This window comes from Artemia sp. Qi Xiang Cuo, unplaced genomic scaffold (genome assembly GCF_049724085.1).
Source record: "Artemia sp. Qi Xiang Cuo unplaced genomic scaffold, ASM4972408v1 HiC_scaffold_3386, whole genome shotgun sequence".
In the NCBI taxonomy this organism is placed as follows: domain Eukaryota; kingdom Metazoa; phylum Arthropoda; class Branchiopoda; order Anostraca; family Artemiidae; genus Artemia; species Artemia sp. Qi Xiang Cuo.
Genome location: NW_028300811.1, coordinates 1719603 through 1739297, shown reverse-complemented (window position 1 = coordinate 1739297; position 19695 = coordinate 1719603). Strand labels below are relative to the sequence as shown.

Sequence of the window (19695 nt, the reverse complement as noted above, 5' to 3'; positions counted from 1 at the left end):
TACGGCTCTACCAATCGTACTCTGTGCTTGTCCATAGACACGACGTGGTTTTCTCACTGGTACTCTATGGCAGGTTATCGACACTACCTAGTTTATTGCATGCATTAAATCAGTATTTTTTACGCAGTGGAAGGATAAACACACAATTCAGATCTGAAAAAAGTGAAGATGAATTATTCGACGAAAGTATGTGCACATGATAAAATCATCGTCGTGCTGAATGCTGACAAGGAGAAATACCTGAACTATGAAACGAGTGCAAGTGGTAACACTATTGGAAATGTATGCAAGCGTTGTCATGACAGCGAGAAGTTAGATTCCTTTGGAGTACCCAAGAATTTCCATCATGCAAACGGTGGTTATGCGAGAGTAACATTACCAGAGAAATTAGTACTCAAAGAGAATGCCAACATAAAAATAATAGTTAGTGGAGGGGGAAAATTTCTAGTTAATAGCTGTTGTTGTGCGTTACTCGCTGTTAGATCTTATCGCCATCTTTCTGGTATTACCATTCGAATGAAAGCAATAAAATAAAGAAGGCATGCATGCACCTGCAGTAGCATTATAGAGCCGATAATTTCAACGGGCTAAAACTGCTATCTATGTAAAACTAATGTGACAATAGACAGTGAAATCGCATTCAGAATAAAAAGGACATTAGCAGACAATATCATCAATGAATATAAAGATGAATTGACGGAAAGTGAAGCGCAAGTTTACTAATAATGTATAATAATGTATTTAACATATTTTTATATTAATATTCTACATGTCGTTATTTCATTAAAAATATCTTATGCATTATTTTGTTAAGTGTTCATTATTTTTAGGGTATGCTAGAAAGTCAAACGTTCAGAATATTTATTAAAAAGGTCAGAGATGTAAGAAAAAGAATTTTAGAGATAATGATACTACTAGCAGGCTCAATTTTTCATAGAAGATAGAAAAATTCAAGTTCTCTTCTGAATTTTACCAAAGAACACAATTCAATTCTAAATTCACCAGAGAAAATAAAAAGCTTCCACTTCAGTTTTAAGTTCACCTAGACATAAAAAATTTAAAGTTCAGTTCTAAATTTTTCCATAGAAGATAGGAAAAGTTATACTATGATTGTGATTATTTTCTTTGAAGATGAAAAGTTTCATTTTAATTCCAAATTTTCTTGAATTCAGTTCCGACCTTTCACAAAGAATCAAATTTAAAGTTCCATTCTAAATATTTTCCCGGGAGAAAAAAATTTCAATTTCAATTCTGAATTTTCTTAATGAAAACGAAATAATCTAGAGAACAATTCTATTTTCTCAAAATATAATAAAATTTCCACTTCAATTCAGATTTTTCTCAAAGCGATGAAAAATTTAAAATACTGTTCCAAATTTTTCATAGAAGATAGAAAAGTTCAAGTTCTCTTCTGAATTTTACCAACGAACATAATTCAATTCTAATTTCTCAAGAGAAAATAAAAAGCTTCCACTTCAGTTTTAAGTTCACCAAGACATAAAAATTTAAAGTTCAGTTCTAAATTTTTCAGTACAAGATAGAAAAAGCTATACTATGATTTTGATTACTTTTTATCAACATAAAATGTTTCGATTTAATTCAAAAGTTTCTTAAATTCACTTCCAGCCTTCCTGAAAAAGATGACAAAATTTAAAAGTTCCGTTCCAAATATTGCCACGGAAGAAGAAAAGTTCAACTTTGATTCTGAATTTTCTCAATGAAAATTAAATTAGTTATTGGTCAATTCTATTTTATCAAAATAATATAAAAATTTTCCACTTCAGTTCAAATTTTTCTCAAAGAGATCAAAAATTTTAAAATACTGTTCCAAATATTTCTTAGAAGATAGAAAAGTTCAAGTTCTCTTCTGAATTTTAGCAAAGAACATAATTTAATTATAATTTCTCCAGAGAAAATAAAAAGCTTCCACAGATTATTTTCCACGAAGAAATAAGTTTCACTTTAATTCTAAATTTTCTTAAATTCAGTTCCGACTTTTCTCAAAGAGATGAAAAATTTTAAGTTTTGTTCTAAATATTATCCCGGAAGAAGAAAAGTTCAACTTCGATTCTGAATTTTCTCAATGAAAATGATATAAGTTATTGATCAATTCTATTTCCCCAAAATAATATAAAAATTTTCCACTTCAGTTCAGATTTTTCTCAAAGAGATGAAAAAATTTTAAATACTGTTCCAAATTTTTCTTAGAAGATAGAAAAGTTCAAGTTCTCTTCTGAATTTTAGCAAAGAACATAATTCAATTCTAATTTCTCCAGAGAAAATAAAAAGCTTCCACTTCAGTTTTAAGTTCACCAAGACATAAAAAATTTAAAGTTCAATTCTAAATTTTTCCATAGAATATAGGAATAGTTATACTATGATTGTGATTATTTTCGATGAAGATAAAAAAATTCACTTTAATTCAAAATTTTCTTAAATTCAGTTCCGACTTTTCTCAATGAGATGAAAAAATTTTAAGTTCTGTTCCAAATATTTTCCCGGAAGAAGAAAAGTCCCAAGACATAAAAAATTTAAAGTTCACTTCTAAATTTTTTTGTAGAAGATAGGAAAAGTTATACTATGATTGTGATTATTTTCCATGAAGATAAAAAGTTTCACTTTAATTCTAAATTTTCTTAAATTCAGTTCCGACTTTTCTCAAAGAGATGAAAAAATTTAAAGTTGTGTTCCAAATTTTTCATAGAAGATAGGAAAAGTTATACTTTGATTGTGAATATTCTTCACAAAGATATGGAGCTTCACTTTAATTCTGAGTTTTCTCGATGAAGTGTAAAATGTACAAGTTCTCTTCTGAATTTTCATAGAGAAGAGAAAAAAAGTTAGCTGAATTCTGAAATTTACCAATGAAAATGAAAAAGCTTTCATTTCAGTTCCTAATTTCTCAAAGACATAAGAAATTTAAAGTTCATTTCAAAATTTTTCCATAGAAGATAGGAATGGATATACTATGATTGTGATTATTTTCCATGAAGATAAAAAGTTTCACTTTATTTCTAATTTTTCTTAAATTCACTTCATTCATCTAACCACCAAAAACAATAGGTTAGGTTAGGTATAAATAAATATTAATACATAATTAGAAACATTTCTCCATGTTTAAGTTAGGTTAGGTTAGCTTATCATGAGCGGTCGTGATAAGTTAACCTAACCTAACTTAAACATGATAAAAAGATTAAATTAGGTTAGGTTAGACTAGATTAAGTTAGGTTAGGTTAAGTTAGGTTAGGTTATCCTACGTACGCGTGCGTACATAGGCTAACATAACCTAACCTAACTTAATCTAGTCTAACCTAACTTAATTTAATCTTTTTATCATGTTTAAGTTAGGTTAGGTTAGCTTATCATGAGCGCTCATGATAAGTTAACCTAACCTAACTTAAACATAGAGAAATGTTTCTAATTATTTATTAATATTTATTTAAACCTAACCTAACCTATTGTTTTTCATGGTTAGATGAATGAACTGAATTTCAGAAAAATTAGAAATAAAGTGAAACTTTTTATCTTCATGGAAAATAGTCACAATTAAAGTATATCCATTCCTATCTTCTATGGAAAAATTTAGAAATGAACTTTAAATTTTTTATGTCTTTGAGAAATTAGGAACTGAAATGGAAGCTTTTTCATTTTCATTGGTAAATTTCAGAATTGAGCTAACTTTTTTTCTCTTCTCTATGAAAATTCAGAAGAGAACTTGTACATTTTACACTTCATCGAGAAAACTCAGAATTAAAGTGGAGCTCCATATCTTTGTGAAGAATATTCACAATCAAAGTATATCTTTTCCTATCTTCTATGAAAAATTTGGAACACAACTTTAAATTTTTTCATCTCTTTGAGAAAAGTCGGAACTGAATTTAAGAAAATTTAGAATTAAAGTGAAACTTTTATCTTCATGGAAAATAATTACAATCATAGTATAACTTTTGCTATCGTCTACAAAAAAAATTAGAAGTGAACTTTAAAGTTTTTATGTCGTGGGAATTTTCTTCTTCCGGGAAAATATTTGGAACAGAACTTAAAATTTTTTCATCTCATTGAGAAAAGTCTGAACTGAATTTAAGAAAATATTGAATTATAGCTAAACTTTTTATCTTCACGGTAAATAATCACAATAAGTGTGTAACGTTTTAAATCTTCTATGGAAAAATTTACAACTGAAGTTTAAATTTTTTATGTCTTGGTTAGATTCAAAGTGAAGAGGAGGCGTTCTGTTTCTTCTGGAGAAATTATAAATTAATTGTGTTCTTTGGAAAAATTTAGAAGAGAACTTGAACTTTTCTATCTTCTAAGAAAAATTTGGAACAGTATTTAAAATTTTTTCATCTCTTTGAGAAAAATCTGAACTGAAGTGGAAACTTTTTAAATTATTTTGGGGAAATAGAATTGATCAATAACTTATTTCATTTTCATTGAGAAAATTCAGAATCGAAGTTGAACTTTTCTTCTTCCGGGAAAATATTTGGAACAGAACTTTAAATTTTTCATCTCTTTGAGAATAGTCGGACCTGAATTTAAGAAAATTTAGAATTAAAGTGAAACTTTTTATCTTCATGGGAAATAATATGTGGAAGTTTTTTATTTTCTCTGGAGAAATTAGAATTGAATTATGTTCTTTGTTAAAATTAAGAAGAGAACTTGAACTTTTCTATCTTCTAAGAAAAATTTGGAACAGTATTTTAAATTTTTTCATCTCTTTGAGAAAAATCTGAACTGAAGTGGAAGCTTTTTATTTTCTCTGGAGAAATTAGAATTGAATAATGAACTTTGACAAATCAAGAGAATGTAACTGTGACAAGGTAAACTACGACAAAACACTATTGAAATATTCCAACTCTTGCATTTCAACGAAATAAATTCAAAATGAACTTTGAAAAATCAAGAGAATGTAACTGTGAAATGGTAAACCACCACAAAACACTACTGAAATAATCCAACTCTTGATTTTTCAAAGTTAATTTTGAATTTCTTTCATTGAAATGCAAGAGTTGGAATATTTCAGTAGTGTTATGTCGTGGTTTACTTTGTCACAGTTACATTCTCTTGATTTTTCAAAGTTCATTATTCGATTCTAATTTCTCCAGAGAAAATAAAAAGCTTCCACTTCAGTTCAGATTTTTCTCAAAGAGATGAAAAATTTAAAATACTGTTCCAAATTTTTCTTAGAAGATAGAAAAGTTCAAGTTCTCTTATGAGTTTTAGCAAAGAACATAATTCAATTCTAATTTCTCCAGAGAAAATAAAAAGCTTCCACAGATTATTTCCCATGAAGATAAAAAGTTTCACTTTAATTCTAAATTTTCTTAAATTCAGTTCCGACTATTCTCAAAGAGATGAAAAATTTAAAGTTCTGTTCCAAATATTTTCCCGGAAGAAGAAAACTTCAACTTCGATTCTGAATTTTCTCAATGAAAATGAAATAAGTTATTAATCAATTCTATTTCCCCAAAATAATATAAAAAGTTTCCACTTCATTTCAGATTTTTCTCAAAGAGATGAAAAAATTTTAAATACTGTTCCAAATTTTTCATAGAAGATAGAAAAGTTCAAGTTCTCTTCTGAATTTTAGCAAAGAACATAATTCAATTCTAATTTCTCCAGAGAAAATAAAAAGCTTACACTTCAGTTTGAAGTTCACCAAGACATAAAAAATTTAAAGTTCAGCTGTAAATTTGTCCATAGAAGATAGGAAAAGTTATACTATGATTGTGATTATTTTCCATGAAGATAAAATGTTTCACTTTAATTCTAAATTTTCTTAAATTCAATTCCAACTTTTCTCAAAGAGATGAAAAAATTTAAAGTTGTGTTCCAAATTTTTCATAGAAGATAGGAAAAATTATACTTTGATTGTGAATATTCTTCACAAAAATATGGAGCTCCACTTTAATTCTGAGTTTTCTCGATGAAGTGTAAAATGTACAAGTTCTCTTCTGAATTTTCATAGAGAAGAGAAAAAAAGTTAGCTCAATTCTGAAATTTACCAATGAAAATGAAAAACCTTCCATTCCAGTTCCTAATTTCTCAAAGACATAAAAAATTTAAAGTTCATTTCTAAATTTTTCCATAGAAGATAGGAATGGATATACTATGATTGTGATTATTTTCCATGAAGATAAAAAGTTTCACTTTATTTCTAATTTATCTGAAATTCAGTTCATTCATATAACCATCAAAAACAATAGGTTAGGTTAGGTATAAATAAATATTAATAAATAATTAGAAACATTTCTCCATGTTTAAGTTAGGTTAGGTTAGGTTAGGTTAACTTATCATGAGCGCTCATGATAAGCTAACCTAACCTAACTTAAACATGATAAAAAGATTAAATGAGGTTAGGTTATACTATATTAAGTTAGGTTTGGTTATGTTAGCCTATGTACGCGCGCGTACGTAGGCTAACCAAACCTGAACTAACTTAACCTAACCTAACCGAGGGGCATTAGGGGGACGGGGGCCTTTGGGGTTGGGGTAGGGGACCTCACGACACTGTTCAAATCGAACTTTTGTATTATAACGACAATATAGTTTCCCCCTCAAATCCTCTTCTAAAACATCTTCTAACATCATCTTTTAAAATGTCTCTAACTTTTTCGCCGAAATAATTCCCTAAAATGTCTAAAACGGTTTCACCCATTTCAACTTGTAAAATGGGTTTAGAATGGAAATTAAGAAAATAACTTGTTCTGACAAGATATAATAAAGCCTTAAAAAGTATTAAAAATGGGGGCTCTGGGGCCTTTTGGAAGCTGGGGGCCCTTTGGGGGGCCCGGAGGGCCCTTTGGGAGCCCGGGGGACCCTTGGGGCCGGGGGCTTCCTTTGGGGTTGGGGTAGGGGGATCGGAACCCGTTGGGGTAGGGGACCTCACGACACTGTTCAAATGGAACTTGTGTATTATAACGACCAAAGAGTTTCATCCTCAAATCCTCTTCTAAAATATCTTCTAACATCATTTCTTAAAATGTCTCTAACTATTTCGCCAAAAAAATTCCCTATAATGTCTAAAACGATTTCACCCAAATAATCCCTAAACGTAATTTCTTCGTGTTCCGTTTGTTTTTTGCCTCCCTGTGCTGTCACATTTGAAATTACTTGGAAACCGTTTCCCGTGTTAATCTCTTCATCTCAAAGATCAAAACATTCTTCAGAAACAATTCTCCTGGTCGAACTCCAAAGATATTAATAAACTTCGTCCCGAAGACAATTCTCCTTGGAAACAATAAATTAATTCCTCTTTCGTGAATCAATAATTCCAGAAACAATTCTCCTGGTCGAACTCCAAAGATATTAATAAACTTCGTCCCGGAGACAATTCTCCTTGGAAACAATAAATTAATTCCCCTTTCGTGAATCAATAATTCCGGAAACAATTCTCCTGGTCGAACTCCAAAGATATTAATAAACTTCGTCCCGGAGACAATTCTCCTTGGAAAAAGAGGTGATTGACCCCATTAACCACGTTTTCTCCCTAGGGACTCTATTCCCATATTAGGTGTGCTGTCACGAGCTCATGAGGCCTTTCTACTGTTGGGCTCGTTTCCTTTTATTTCCTGTTATTGATTTGGATGATTTTGGTAGCTGGGTCTCATTTTTTTGGTAGTGTGGAATGAATGGATTTGAATACTCACGTAAATTGTAGTAATTTATGTTACCTCAACAGGCTATGGCCTAGAGGAAAAGTCTTTAGTAATTTAAAGTGTTAACTTAAAGATTGTATCTTTTTTTTGTATGAATTTCTTATTTGCTTATTGAATCTATTTTTAATAAAACTGAATTGAAAAAAAAATATATATATAGATTTTATCTGCGGAAAGTCTATCTGCTCGTTTTGAGTTTGACTTGGTTATTTATTGTAATTAATTTTGGTTTTTGGTTTCATTTATTTATTGGTGATGGTTTATGCCAGTTGTAAGCCTTGAAAATTATTTGACTGTATTTTTGCTCGTCTTTGGTTTAATTTAGCTCTTTACTTTTCTTTGAAAAACTAATTTTTTGGAAAAAAGTTTATTCAAATTAATACTTAATACGGTGTGTAATGTCACGCTGTGGTTTTATCTATAGAAAAATCCGCAAAAAGGATTTAAAATCAAGCTACTAATCCATACTGAAGGAAAAAAGAAAAGTTATGGCATTTTTGACTTTCAAATTAATTATGGCGGATTAACCATAGATTTTTATGCTGATTTTACAACCTATACGCAAACATTTGCCCTATTTTTTATTGAAACCTGACTTTGATTAATAGGTAATTTACATAATTTAAATTGGACTCTGCGTGTAATCAGAACGAATATAAATTGGACATACGATACGAAATAAGCCAAAATTCAAAAATAGTATTCGGAACAGAATAGGCAATTACGCTGCGATAAAGGTGACAAGAGAGAAGTAAGCAGAAGAGGGGTGAGAGAGTTGTCTGCAAGAGCCGCGGAATGCTGTGTTGAATTTCGCAGTAAGGGCATATAAAGCGGGAAATCAGAGTGCGGATATAATGAGCAAAGCTGCAGAGTTCTTCGAGTTGGATGATATACGGAATTCAAAAAAATTACTGTGGTCTGAGGCAGGCCAGTCAACTAGGCCAACTAATCGTGACAAACCTACTGACCACATATTCGATATCATAAAAGCAATGAAATACTGCGATGACAACAAAGTCAATTTGCCGTATTTTGTTATCTATGAGCCTGACAAGGTTCCTATGATTGCCGAAGAAATCTCAGTGACACTGACCAGGAAAGTGAATGAGCTTAGTGCTAAGTTTGAATGAGCTGTGTGAATGAGCTGTGGCCTGAGTGCGGAGCTGCTAATATTTGCAGGTCCTGTTATGCTCCTGTTTCTCCACACCCTGTTCTCTACAATCTGGCAAACCGAGATAATTCCCGAAGATTGGCGGAAGGGTGTCATTATCCCTTTATGGAAGAGGAAAGGTTCTAGAAGCAACTGCTTGAACTACCGTGGAATAACCCTACTGTCTGACCCGGGAAAACTTTTCTCAATGGTCCTGCTAGATCGATGTCGAAATATCATTCGTAAAATCCGGTGACCGGAGCAAGCTGGTTTCATGTCGGACCGTTCAACCATCGAGCAGATTTTTACGATCCGACAAATCATAGAAAAAGCCACGGAGTTCCGACAAAAAAGGTTTTTTTACCTTCGTCGACTTCCGTGCTGCGTTCGACTCAGTGGACCGAGAAGCTCTTTGGCGGATTCTAGAATCGACAGGCCTCCCTGAGAAATACTGCAGACTCTTCAAAGCTCTACACCATGGGACGGAGAGCTGTGTTCAAGTGAACGGCCGCCGCAGCCCGTTCTTCCGAATCACAACAGGAGTGCGCCAAGGATGTGCAGTTGCCCCAGAGCTCTTCAATGTCATCATAGACTACGTTATGACAAGGACTACTTCACGTCTCAGCTTCGGACTCAAGTTTGGAGATCGTGTCATTACAGATGCTGATTTTGCCGATGACTTGGCCATTCTGGTGGACTCCATGGAGCAGTTGCTGGAAGCGCTTCGAATCCTACGAGAAGAGGCTGCAAAAGTAAGACTGCAGAAAAACTGGACTAAAACGAAAATTATGGCCATTGATCCATCCTCTCCTGCTGCCAATCCTTCAGTTAGCCTGGATAGCCCCACTAGCATCGAAGTTGTCCAAAGGTTCACCTACCTGGGCTCCATAATTTCTGCAGATGGCTCGCTTCTTTCTGAACTACAAGCGAGAATATCAAAAGCGTCTTCTGCCATGGGCAGACTGAACCGTCACCTCTGGCGAAAACCGAACATCAGTCGCACAACGAAGCTGCGGATTTTCAACGCCCTCGTCGGTTCTGTGATGCTCTATGGAGCTGAGACGTGGCAAGCTTCAGCCACAACCCTCAAGGCAATTGATGTCTTTCAGTCGAAGAGCCTGAGGAGGATCCAAGGTCTACGATGGTTCGACTTTGTCAGCAATGAGAAGCTGCTGCAGCTCACCAAGCAGTCTCGGTTTTCGACCCAAGCAGCTGAGCGAACACTACGATGGTTCGGACACCTACTTTGAATATCTCCACACATACCTGCGAAAACAATCCATGACTTCGACCCTGTCAAAGCCGGTTGGAAGCGACCTCACTGCCGACCGAAGAAACGATGGTCTGACAGCCTGTCCGAGTTCCTGCCAATAGCAAACATCAGATCGAGCGAAGCGCAAACGCTTGCCATGGACCGAAGTGGATGGAGGAGGCAGACGTCACTCTCTAAGCCGAGCAGCGCCCGGCAGGAGACATAAGTCAAGTCAAGTAAGTAAGTTTGACAGTTTTGTGAGATCCATGAGTCAGTCCCAACCGGCAGCCTCCTCTGTTCCACTGCAAACTGCGACAGTGTCGACTTATGTAGTCGTGCTAAAGAATCCCCCGAAAGGACAGGACGATCCCGTTTCACGAAAGGATTATCTCGATAAAGTATGTGGAAGAAACTGTGGAAATATTGTGGAACTGAAATCTCGCAAAACCGACTGGAAAGTTGTTCTAAACGATCAAGAGGCTGCAAAATCAGTTGCAGAGGCTATTACTAAGTCCGACTCAAGTATTAAAGCAAAAGTGTCTTGTCCTGCGTTCTTTGGCATAATCAGGCACGTATCCACCAGCGTTAGTGAGGAGGATCTTTCTGGTCTTGTGAATAATTAAATAAAAAAAACAAGTTTTTTTAACTGAAAGTAAGGAACGACGTTAAAACTTAAAACGAACAGAAATTATTCCGTATATGAAGGGGGCTGTCCCCTCCTCAACGCCTCGCTCTTTACGCTAAAGTTTTTTTATTGTTTAAAAAAATAGAGTTGTGAGAAAGTCAAACTTTAGCGTAAAGAGCGAGGCGGTGAGGAGGGGGACAGCCCCCTTCATATACGGAATAATTTATGTTCGTTTTAAGTTTTAACGTCGTTCCTTACTTTCAGTTAAAAAAACTTGTTTTTTTTATTTAATTTTTGAACGTTTTTGAATTAATGCAGGTTTTGATTTTGGCTCACCGTACATGAATAATTAAAACAAAATTTGCATATTATATTTGGTTAAATGGCTTTTTCGAAACTTGTTTAATTTTATTTACGAACGTTTTTATTAGTAATAAATATACGTAACTTAGAATTAACTTACGTAACGAACTTCTATATTCATAAATTTTTAACACGTATATTAGGGGGTTCGCCCCCTAGTCAATACCCTGCTCTTTAAACTATAGTTCGAATTTTTTTTCCAGTTCTTTAAAAATGACCTCTTAATCACAATCAGTTGATCAGTTGAAAAACTTGTTCTTTTTTATTTAATTCCTGATCTTTTTCTTTAATAATGCTGGGAAATCCGGCGCCCCCTTCATAGCCCTGTCCCTGCCCCCCGGACGACGTCCTTCATGGAAAGATCCTTCCATATAGCCCCCGACCCTCTCCTTCCCCCACCTACCAGAAAAAATCTCCTCTGAAAAAGTCTGTATACTTCCCAATAACCAATACTATATGTTAACATTGAGTAAAGTTCATAACTTTCAGCCCTCCCCCTGGGGACTTTGGGGGATCAAGTCATCCTAAAAGACATTTTTATCATATTTTCGACCATGCTGAACAAAATGGCTATCTCAAAATTTTGATCGGGTGACTTTGGGAAGAAAATGAGCGTGGGAGGGGGCCTAGTTGCCCTCCATTTTTTTTGGTCACTTAAAAAGGGAACTAGAACTTTTAATTTCCGTTCCAATGAGCCCTCCCACAATATTCTAGGACGAATGGGTCTATACGAACACCCCTGGGAAAAAAAAAAAAAACAAAAAACAAAAAACAAACAAACAAACAAATAAACACGCAATCGTGATCTTTATTCTGGCAAAAAATGGCAAAATCCAAATTTTTGTAGATAGGAGCTTGAAACCCCTACAGTAGAGTTCTCTGATATGCTGAATCTGATGGTGTGATTTTCATTAAGGTTCTATTACTTTTAGGGGGTCTTTCCCCCTTTTTTCGAAAATCAGCCAAATTTTCTCAGGCACGTAACTTTTGATGGGTAAGATTAAACTTAATGAAACTTATATATTTGAAATCAGAATTAAAATCTGATTCTTTTGATGTATCTATTGGTATCAAAATCCCGTTTTTTAGAGTTTCGGTTACCATTGAGCCGGGTCGCTCCTTACTTACAGTTCGTTACCACGAACTGTTTGATTGTGCTGAGGCCTCTCAGATCGGTAAAACGAGATCGTTCGGACTGAAATTTTTGACCAAGCAGCATCTAGCCTCCGAAATGACCAAAGTGACCAGTGACCAAATAAGTGACCAAAGAAAATGGAGGGCAACTAGGCCCCCTTCCACGCTCATTTTTTCCCAAAGTCACCCAATCAAAATTTTGAGATAGCCATTTTGTTCAGCATGGTCGAAAAATACAATAACTAACGTCAACGGAGAATCCCCCTCCCCGCGGAAATTTCTTCTAGATAATTCAATCCCAGTGAAAATTTACCCAGGAAAATTAATCTTATCAACTCCACGTGTAAAATTGAGACGGAAAAGTGAAAGCAAGAAATAAAAAAATAATTTTATATAAGAATTCTGGGAAAATCCCCCAGTTTATAATTTCCCCGTACAAATTCACTTCCTGGAAACTTCCCTCTCCTAGAAAAAATCACCTTTAGAAAAATCCCAAGCAGACCCCCCCCCCCCCACCAAAAAAAGTTTAAGCAAAAATCCCAAAACCACGTACTAGGCGTAAACAAGGGGTCTAATTTAAAACTTAAAGAAAAATACCCGGGAGCATGGGGCGGGAGGAGGGGACTGTTATACCAAAATAGATAGTTATTGGGAGTATTATAGTTATTGTCTACTACACTTTCCTGTCTACTGCAAGAACAGATGAAAAACAATACGGTTTCAGGCTTGGAGTCAGTTTTGGTGGTCAAAAACTTGTCAATCAACGGTATTTTTTTCGTTGGCAACAAAACGTTCAAGACAAAAGTTAAAACTCTTGGACAGTCATGAAATCATTCCCCATAATCTTATGAAGATAACCACACGACGGGAAATCATCCGTATGAACCGAGTTTAGAAACACAAAACACAGAAAGATTTCAATTTAAAGGCCTTGATCATTCATTAAAACAGAAGAGAGCTTACCCTGTAAATCAACCTGTCCCATTAACATGGGACAGGTTGTCCCATGCTAAATGGGACATTCGAACTTAATTTCCGTTCGAATGATCCCCCCGCTATATACGGTTGATTAAAAAATCAACCTGTCCCATTTTGTTGTGAATGTCTCGGATGAGTTTCTGAGACGAAACGACGACAGTTATTGTCATAGTTATTTAGATTTTCGGTTACTATTGACCTGGGACGCTCCTTATTTACAATTCGTTACCACGAGCTATTTGAAAATATCTTCAACAAAAAAGAGATGATGAGAATAGTCGGGACGACAAGAAAATATTTTTCCTATAAGATTTACATTTGTGACTTTCAATTGAATTTAAGGATTTTAGAAGGACAATTTTTGCCAAGTTTTATATTTTGAATTTTATTTCATCCAAATATTGATGTCTAAAAAAATTTTAAAATGAACTTTGGAAATTTTTCAAAATAATCTTTATAGTTGGCTGAATCAATATTTAGATCTGATAAATCAATAAAAGACCTGGCAACTGGTTTTCAGTACATTTGAATAGAAAGTGGTCAAAAAGAAAAATAAAATTTAAGTTTGGATAAAATTTACTGAAGAAAAATGAAACTAGATTTATGGTTCAAAATATAATTATATTTATTCATGGAAGTCTCAGCAGGTTTTGATTCTTCAATGTCATAATAATAATAATCGATAAAGTGTTTAAAATACACTTTGTTTTTAGTAAAGTGCAAATAAATCAGGCCTTTAAATGGTTTGGGAGGGCCCACTTCAATTTGAGATAACTTATGTTCATTTTAAGTTTGCCTCCATTATTCATTTTAATTTCTTCTTATCCTAAGTTGCATTTAGTCATTCACAGTTATTTCTGTAGGTTTTTGACTTTCAATTATTTTACGATTATTTTTTATTGTTATAGCTTCTATTATGGTTCTTTACTTTTCGTATTCGCTCTTTACATTAAACTTATTTTTGGAAAATATTTTATAGCGTAAAGTTTTTTTTTCAGCTCTTTTGCTTAAGAATTAAAATGTTAGGTTGTAATCTGCATTTTTGGCAACATTTGAACATTTAGTCAAAATGTTTGATCACTTGTAGTATTGTGCAATTGTCCTTAAATATTTCTACTAAAAAATATGGTTCTTTACTTTTCGTATTCGCTCTTTACTTTAAACTTATTTTTGGAAAATATTTTAAAGCTGATTTCAGTCCATTTTTTACTTGAAGTTGTTTTATTAAAGAATAATTGTTTGAGAACTTGTAAAGTTTTTTTTTCAGCTCTTTTGCTTAAGAATTAAAATGTTAGGTTGTAATCTGCATTTTTGGCAACATTTGAACATTTAGTCAAAATGTTTGATCACTTGTAGTATTGTGCAATTGTCCTTAAATATTTTTACTAAAAATTTTTGTATTTGATATAGATTATAAATCATTTTTTGAAACCATATGCATTGCAAGCCTGCATAATTTCTGGTCACTTATAAAGCTAAAACCATTCTTATTTCCTTGTTCCTTTGTTTCCTCATTCCTTTGTTGTTGTTTTTACCTATATTGGGTTTACGTCGACCCTCTAGATGCCAAGTACTTTTCAGGTGGATCAGCGATGAAATAAATCGAATATTTCGCGCTACGAATCGACAAAACCAATTTTTTTGTCATTTTTTATCCTCATTGAACTAGGTCATGTATAGAAAAACTATTTTTGGCCTATCTTTGGTTGTCATGAATTGACAACCAAATTTCTTTTTTAGCATGTTCTTCTCTCGGGTTAGTTTTACCTGCATAGTAAGTTGCTAGCTGATCCGAGACAAATAGACTAAAATCAATGTTGGCCTACCCAAGCCACCTAAGATCAATACAGCTCCTTGTGCTCCTTCTCCATCCTTACGTATTTAAAGCTTCACTTTTTACCCAAAGTGGGTATCAAATTTCCTTGAAATTATTCTTATAGACCGAGAAATCTGGATCAAACCATATTTTCGTATATCTTACTGTTTGATATACGGTCATTCAAACGAGTGCCTATATCTTCCCCACACTTTCGAAGCCCCTATGTTTTAGAGCCATACTGGACGTTATGATTGTGGCTTCCAATATTTTAATTTTAGTTCACAGATTTTATCTTCCTATTCTTCCAAGTTTTGTCAACGGTGAATAAATCTTATGCCCAGGCTATTCTATTTTTTCATCGGCACTTCGTCAACCATGTTTACAAACAACACTATTTAGGTAGGTAGGTCTATCCACCCGACTAAATTTCTAGTTATCTAAAAACACCTCTTCACCCTTATTTATTCTTAGTCTAAAAGACTTAGTCTTCTTGAAGTTTATTTTAAAACCTATTCTTACACCCCAAACTCCCAAAAGTACAAAAATTCATTTCGCTGATATTTTCATCTAGAGAATTTTTATTACCTGCAAAATCTAAAAGAGTCTTAACCTCCTGTTTTCCACCAATTTATTCTACAGTCTCTTTTGTGTTCTCCAGGACATAGTCAATCAATCCAATCCACTTTAACGGGGATAGGAAAAAACTCTGCTTAACCCTAATTCCGCACCGAATCAACCACCTTCCTCATTACCTACCTTTACCCCAGAATATGATTATCGTAAGTAGCACTAATCCCTTTAATATACTTACCTCCTTTACCATTTAAGGATAGAACCTGCACTAAAGCTGTTTTTATCAGTTGATTCAAATGTCTGTTCATAATCTATAAAAGTGTCAGCTGAACGGGTCTGATGATTGAGACCAATCTTTATTCTAAGAGTGAAATTATTTTGTCCGTATATCCTCTCCCATACCAAAAATGACACAGATCTTCTCACAAAACTTCATATGCAGCATCTCTTAGTCTAATAATTATCATCATGTTAAATAATTATATTCTTTCAGAGTCGAGCTAATGCCTGTAATTCTCGCACTTTCATTAGCTTTTTTCCAAAGGGGTTTAGTTAAAGTAGTCCTAAAATCACTACGTAATTCCATTTTTTAAAGGCATATCCATCTTGTCAGTAATCTATATCTAACATCACAATCAATATATTTTTGCCATGCTATAGCACCTGAAACCTTACAAGTTTTCAATAATGTTTGTGCTGTCTCTAACTTTTCCTTCCAAAATAAATTTGTTGTTTACTTACATATTGTTGAAACAATTTCACTTTTTGCTCTATCATTTTCTACAGCCTTAACAAATTTTAACAAATTTTAAAAACGCTCTTCGCACCACTTTTCAGCATTTTTTTTTTTTTTACTAATTGAGACCTCGCTCTTACCTTTAGCTGGGACAAAACTAGACTGAATACTTCTCAGTTTCTTAAAATACCAATATAATATTTTGCTATTTCAGAACTTAAGAACCCAGAACCCAATAGCTGCAGATTCCGGAACCCAAGCAATTTTATACATGATCTCTATTTTACGTGTCCTTAATTCACACTTTAATGTCTTCTCTATTCCCCTAATTTTCAAAAAAATTTTCATAACATCAATCAGTCAGAAATTTAATGTATAATCCCTTTATTTTCTCTGCCAAACTTAAACTAACATACCTATTATTCATAAATGTGCTTCTGATATTCATCTCTAAAACAATCATATATACAATTTATAGTATAAGGAAGCAATAGGGTAGAATATAAACTGTGAAAAAAAAAAAGGACTTTACGATTTGTATTGCAAAAATATAGCTGATAAAAGCCCACAAATGTAAAAACAAATAATTTCTCTGACAAATAGTGGATTTTGTTTATTTTGTTAAGTTGAATTTCACATTATAATAGAAGACCAATGGCCAATAAACTGTGTAAAATATTGTAAATAAAATTTTAAAAAGAAAATAAACAGTGTAAAAAAACAACAATAAACAGTAAATAATAACAGTATTGTGCAAACGCCAGAATGTGGAAAAAAAAATACAATGTTCCAAAGAAAGCGTCACAGGGAGATTTGCGTATTAAGGAATATTGAACTTTCAAGTTGTGGAATTATTCTTATGGAGCGCTGCCTGTTGTGTGTAAGACTTTCTGATTGATTAAATCAAAATCTCACTAAAAATTATAGTTATTGTTTGTTTTGTCTAATTATCCGTGCTGAATTCATCTAGACACACAGGGTTGTCAATACCTTTTTTGCCTTCTGAATCAAGTTCAAGCTCCTAATCAGGGCCTTTTTTTAAAGAAATGTTCAATATCTTCCAAGGTTTTTCCTTTCGTTTCAGGAACAAACACAATGACAAAAACTGCTCCAACTGCAAGAATACAGGCATATAACCAAAACGCACCATGGTCACCAATGCTTTTTCGGAGCTCTGGGAATGTCCTAACAACAACAAAGATAAGTAAATTGCTAGAAAAGTAGCCAATTGATCCCATGATATCTCTATATCGGACTGGTGATAATTCTGCAAGTAGAATATAGGGAACAGAAGAATATCCCCCAGCGTAGGAAGTATAAAAAATTACTAGGGATACGAAAGGTAGCCAGGACATATGTTCAACTGATTCAGGTCCGTATGTGTCCTGAAATAAAATATTAAAATTAAAAATTGGGCAGTTTAATTGAAACACTCGATACACAGTTGATGTTATTAAGAAGTTATGCATTTCAACAGTAAGAATTTCAAAATTGTTGGTTTACTGCAAAGTTATGCTATCTAGTTTTAAATTGCTCAAATCTGAAGTTCTCAACAAACCAAAAATTTGAATAGGTTTTTTTGTTTTCAGATTGAACTACAGCACTATGCAGAATCATTTAAAGTAATGTCACTGTTACTTGTACACAAAAGCACCGTTTTTTACTTTAAATAAATTTAGCTTAACTTAAAGTCTACTAAAATTCAAAAACACTTTTGAAACATATAGAAGGCTTTTGAGGAAAGTAGTCATCTACTATTTCTCTCCCAAGCAAATTCTATGGATGATCATTGCAAAAAGTATAGGTAACTTACAAAAGCAGAAACTAGAACTAGTGTCTACAAATAAAACCACCCACGCCATGTAGTGTTTGGCATTTCTCGACATTTTTACAAGTTTTGTTATCACGTTTCTTTCAGAAACTGAGATAGAGCACTTATTACTGCGCTAATTTTACCAGTTACTCCAGTTAAACTAACTTTTCACTCCTGTAATACTGAAAAAATTGCCAAATAATGCCTAATGCTAGATGACCTGACAAATTTTCTGTTGACACAAGCACCAGTTCCCATATTTTTAAGATACCTATAGTCTTTGAGTCATTGCATAATCACAGAAACTTCCAAAACTTCTGACAACTGTAGGTAGATTGTCAATAACGAAATGATTACTTTAAATGACAGTCCAAATGATTACTTTTAATATATCAGTCCAAAAACATTCGATTTGAATTGGGATTAAATATTAGTTTAGAGGTTTTGGGATTCAAAACCTCTTGAAAATACATTTCCAAATTTTTGAAAATTTTGCATAACAGGTGATTCAACAAGTCTCCAAGAGAACGGGAAACCAATGTTGTAAAGCATTTATTAAGACTAGTTTCTAAAAAAAAAACTTTAATATCTTCTACCCATACTTTTTATTTATTATTAAATTGCACCTAAAATTAATAAAGATTCTTTTAATGAAATTTTTCTAGTTCTGGACCTAGTATTTTTTTTTTTTTAATTACTTTTTACGACCAAACTATTTATACATAATGCTGCTGACCATTCTTCAGAGCACCAGGCCACGTAGGGCAATTCCAGGTATATATGCTCCTCCCCAACTCCATGGCATTCAAAGGTTCACAAAGGTTCATGAAGTTCTTGCTTCTCTTAAAACCATATTCAGACTTCTTCGCGCCCCAATCGAGAATTTGCTACTTCTAGTTTGCACCCTCGGCGTAGAAAATGTTTGACAGCATTATGCCCTTGGCTTCAAGTGTCTTCACTTCGGCTCTAAGATTGATATTCTTATTCCTCCAGACTCTTTACCATATATTATTCTGGTCGTCGTGACTTAGTCTTCTTAACAATATTTTGGAACTTAGTCTCTAACTCTGAACTCTCAAAGTCTTGAAAAATTGATTAGTTTCATCAGTATGGTTTACCTGGGATAAAAGTAATAAGTTTTAATAAAAATAAATTACCCTTAAGTAGAAGTATGTGCCAAGGGCTAGCAGAGATATCTTTATGATGAGACCCGAAGTGAGCATTAGTGCTTTTCTGCCAAGACTGTCAATGAAGATTGAGACTATCAACACTGTCACTACAAAACACACTGCAAGTATTATTGTAGCAATCCCCACGTCTATTGGGATGTTTCCTTCTATAATAGTAGCCTGAAAAAAAAATATTAAAGCTACCGCTTCAACAATGAAATCTCAAAACAAAATATGATAGGCAGCGCGACAGTGCTGCTTATGTACGTTGCTATGTGGGCAAAATATGCCGGTCCTAGATGCTTAAGAATCTAGGACCGGCAGATATCAAACAGTTCGTGGTAACGAACTGTAAGTAAGGATTGACCCGGCTCGATGGTAACCGACACTCTAAAAAACGGAATTTTGATACCAATAGATACATC

The 19695-nt window shown here is 33.6% G+C and overlaps 1 protein-coding gene across 1 annotated transcript; it reads right to left on the bottom strand.

Annotated features, from left to right (window-relative positions):
• Positions 1-16810: 16810 nt before the first annotated feature.
• On the bottom strand, positions 16811-19432 carry LOC148938345 (facilitated trehalose transporter Tret1-like). The gene is made up of 2 exons (XM_089107871.1): positions 19259-19432; positions 16811-17673 (listed from the first exon to the last, which is right to left on the bottom strand). The coding sequence occupies exons 1-2, from the start codon at positions 19322-19324 to the stop codon at positions 17314-17316; spliced, it is 426 nt and encodes a 141-aa protein (XP_088963997.1). The 5' UTR covers positions 19325-19432; the 3' UTR covers positions 16811-17313.
• Between the last annotated feature and the right edge of the window lie 263 nt (positions 19433-19695).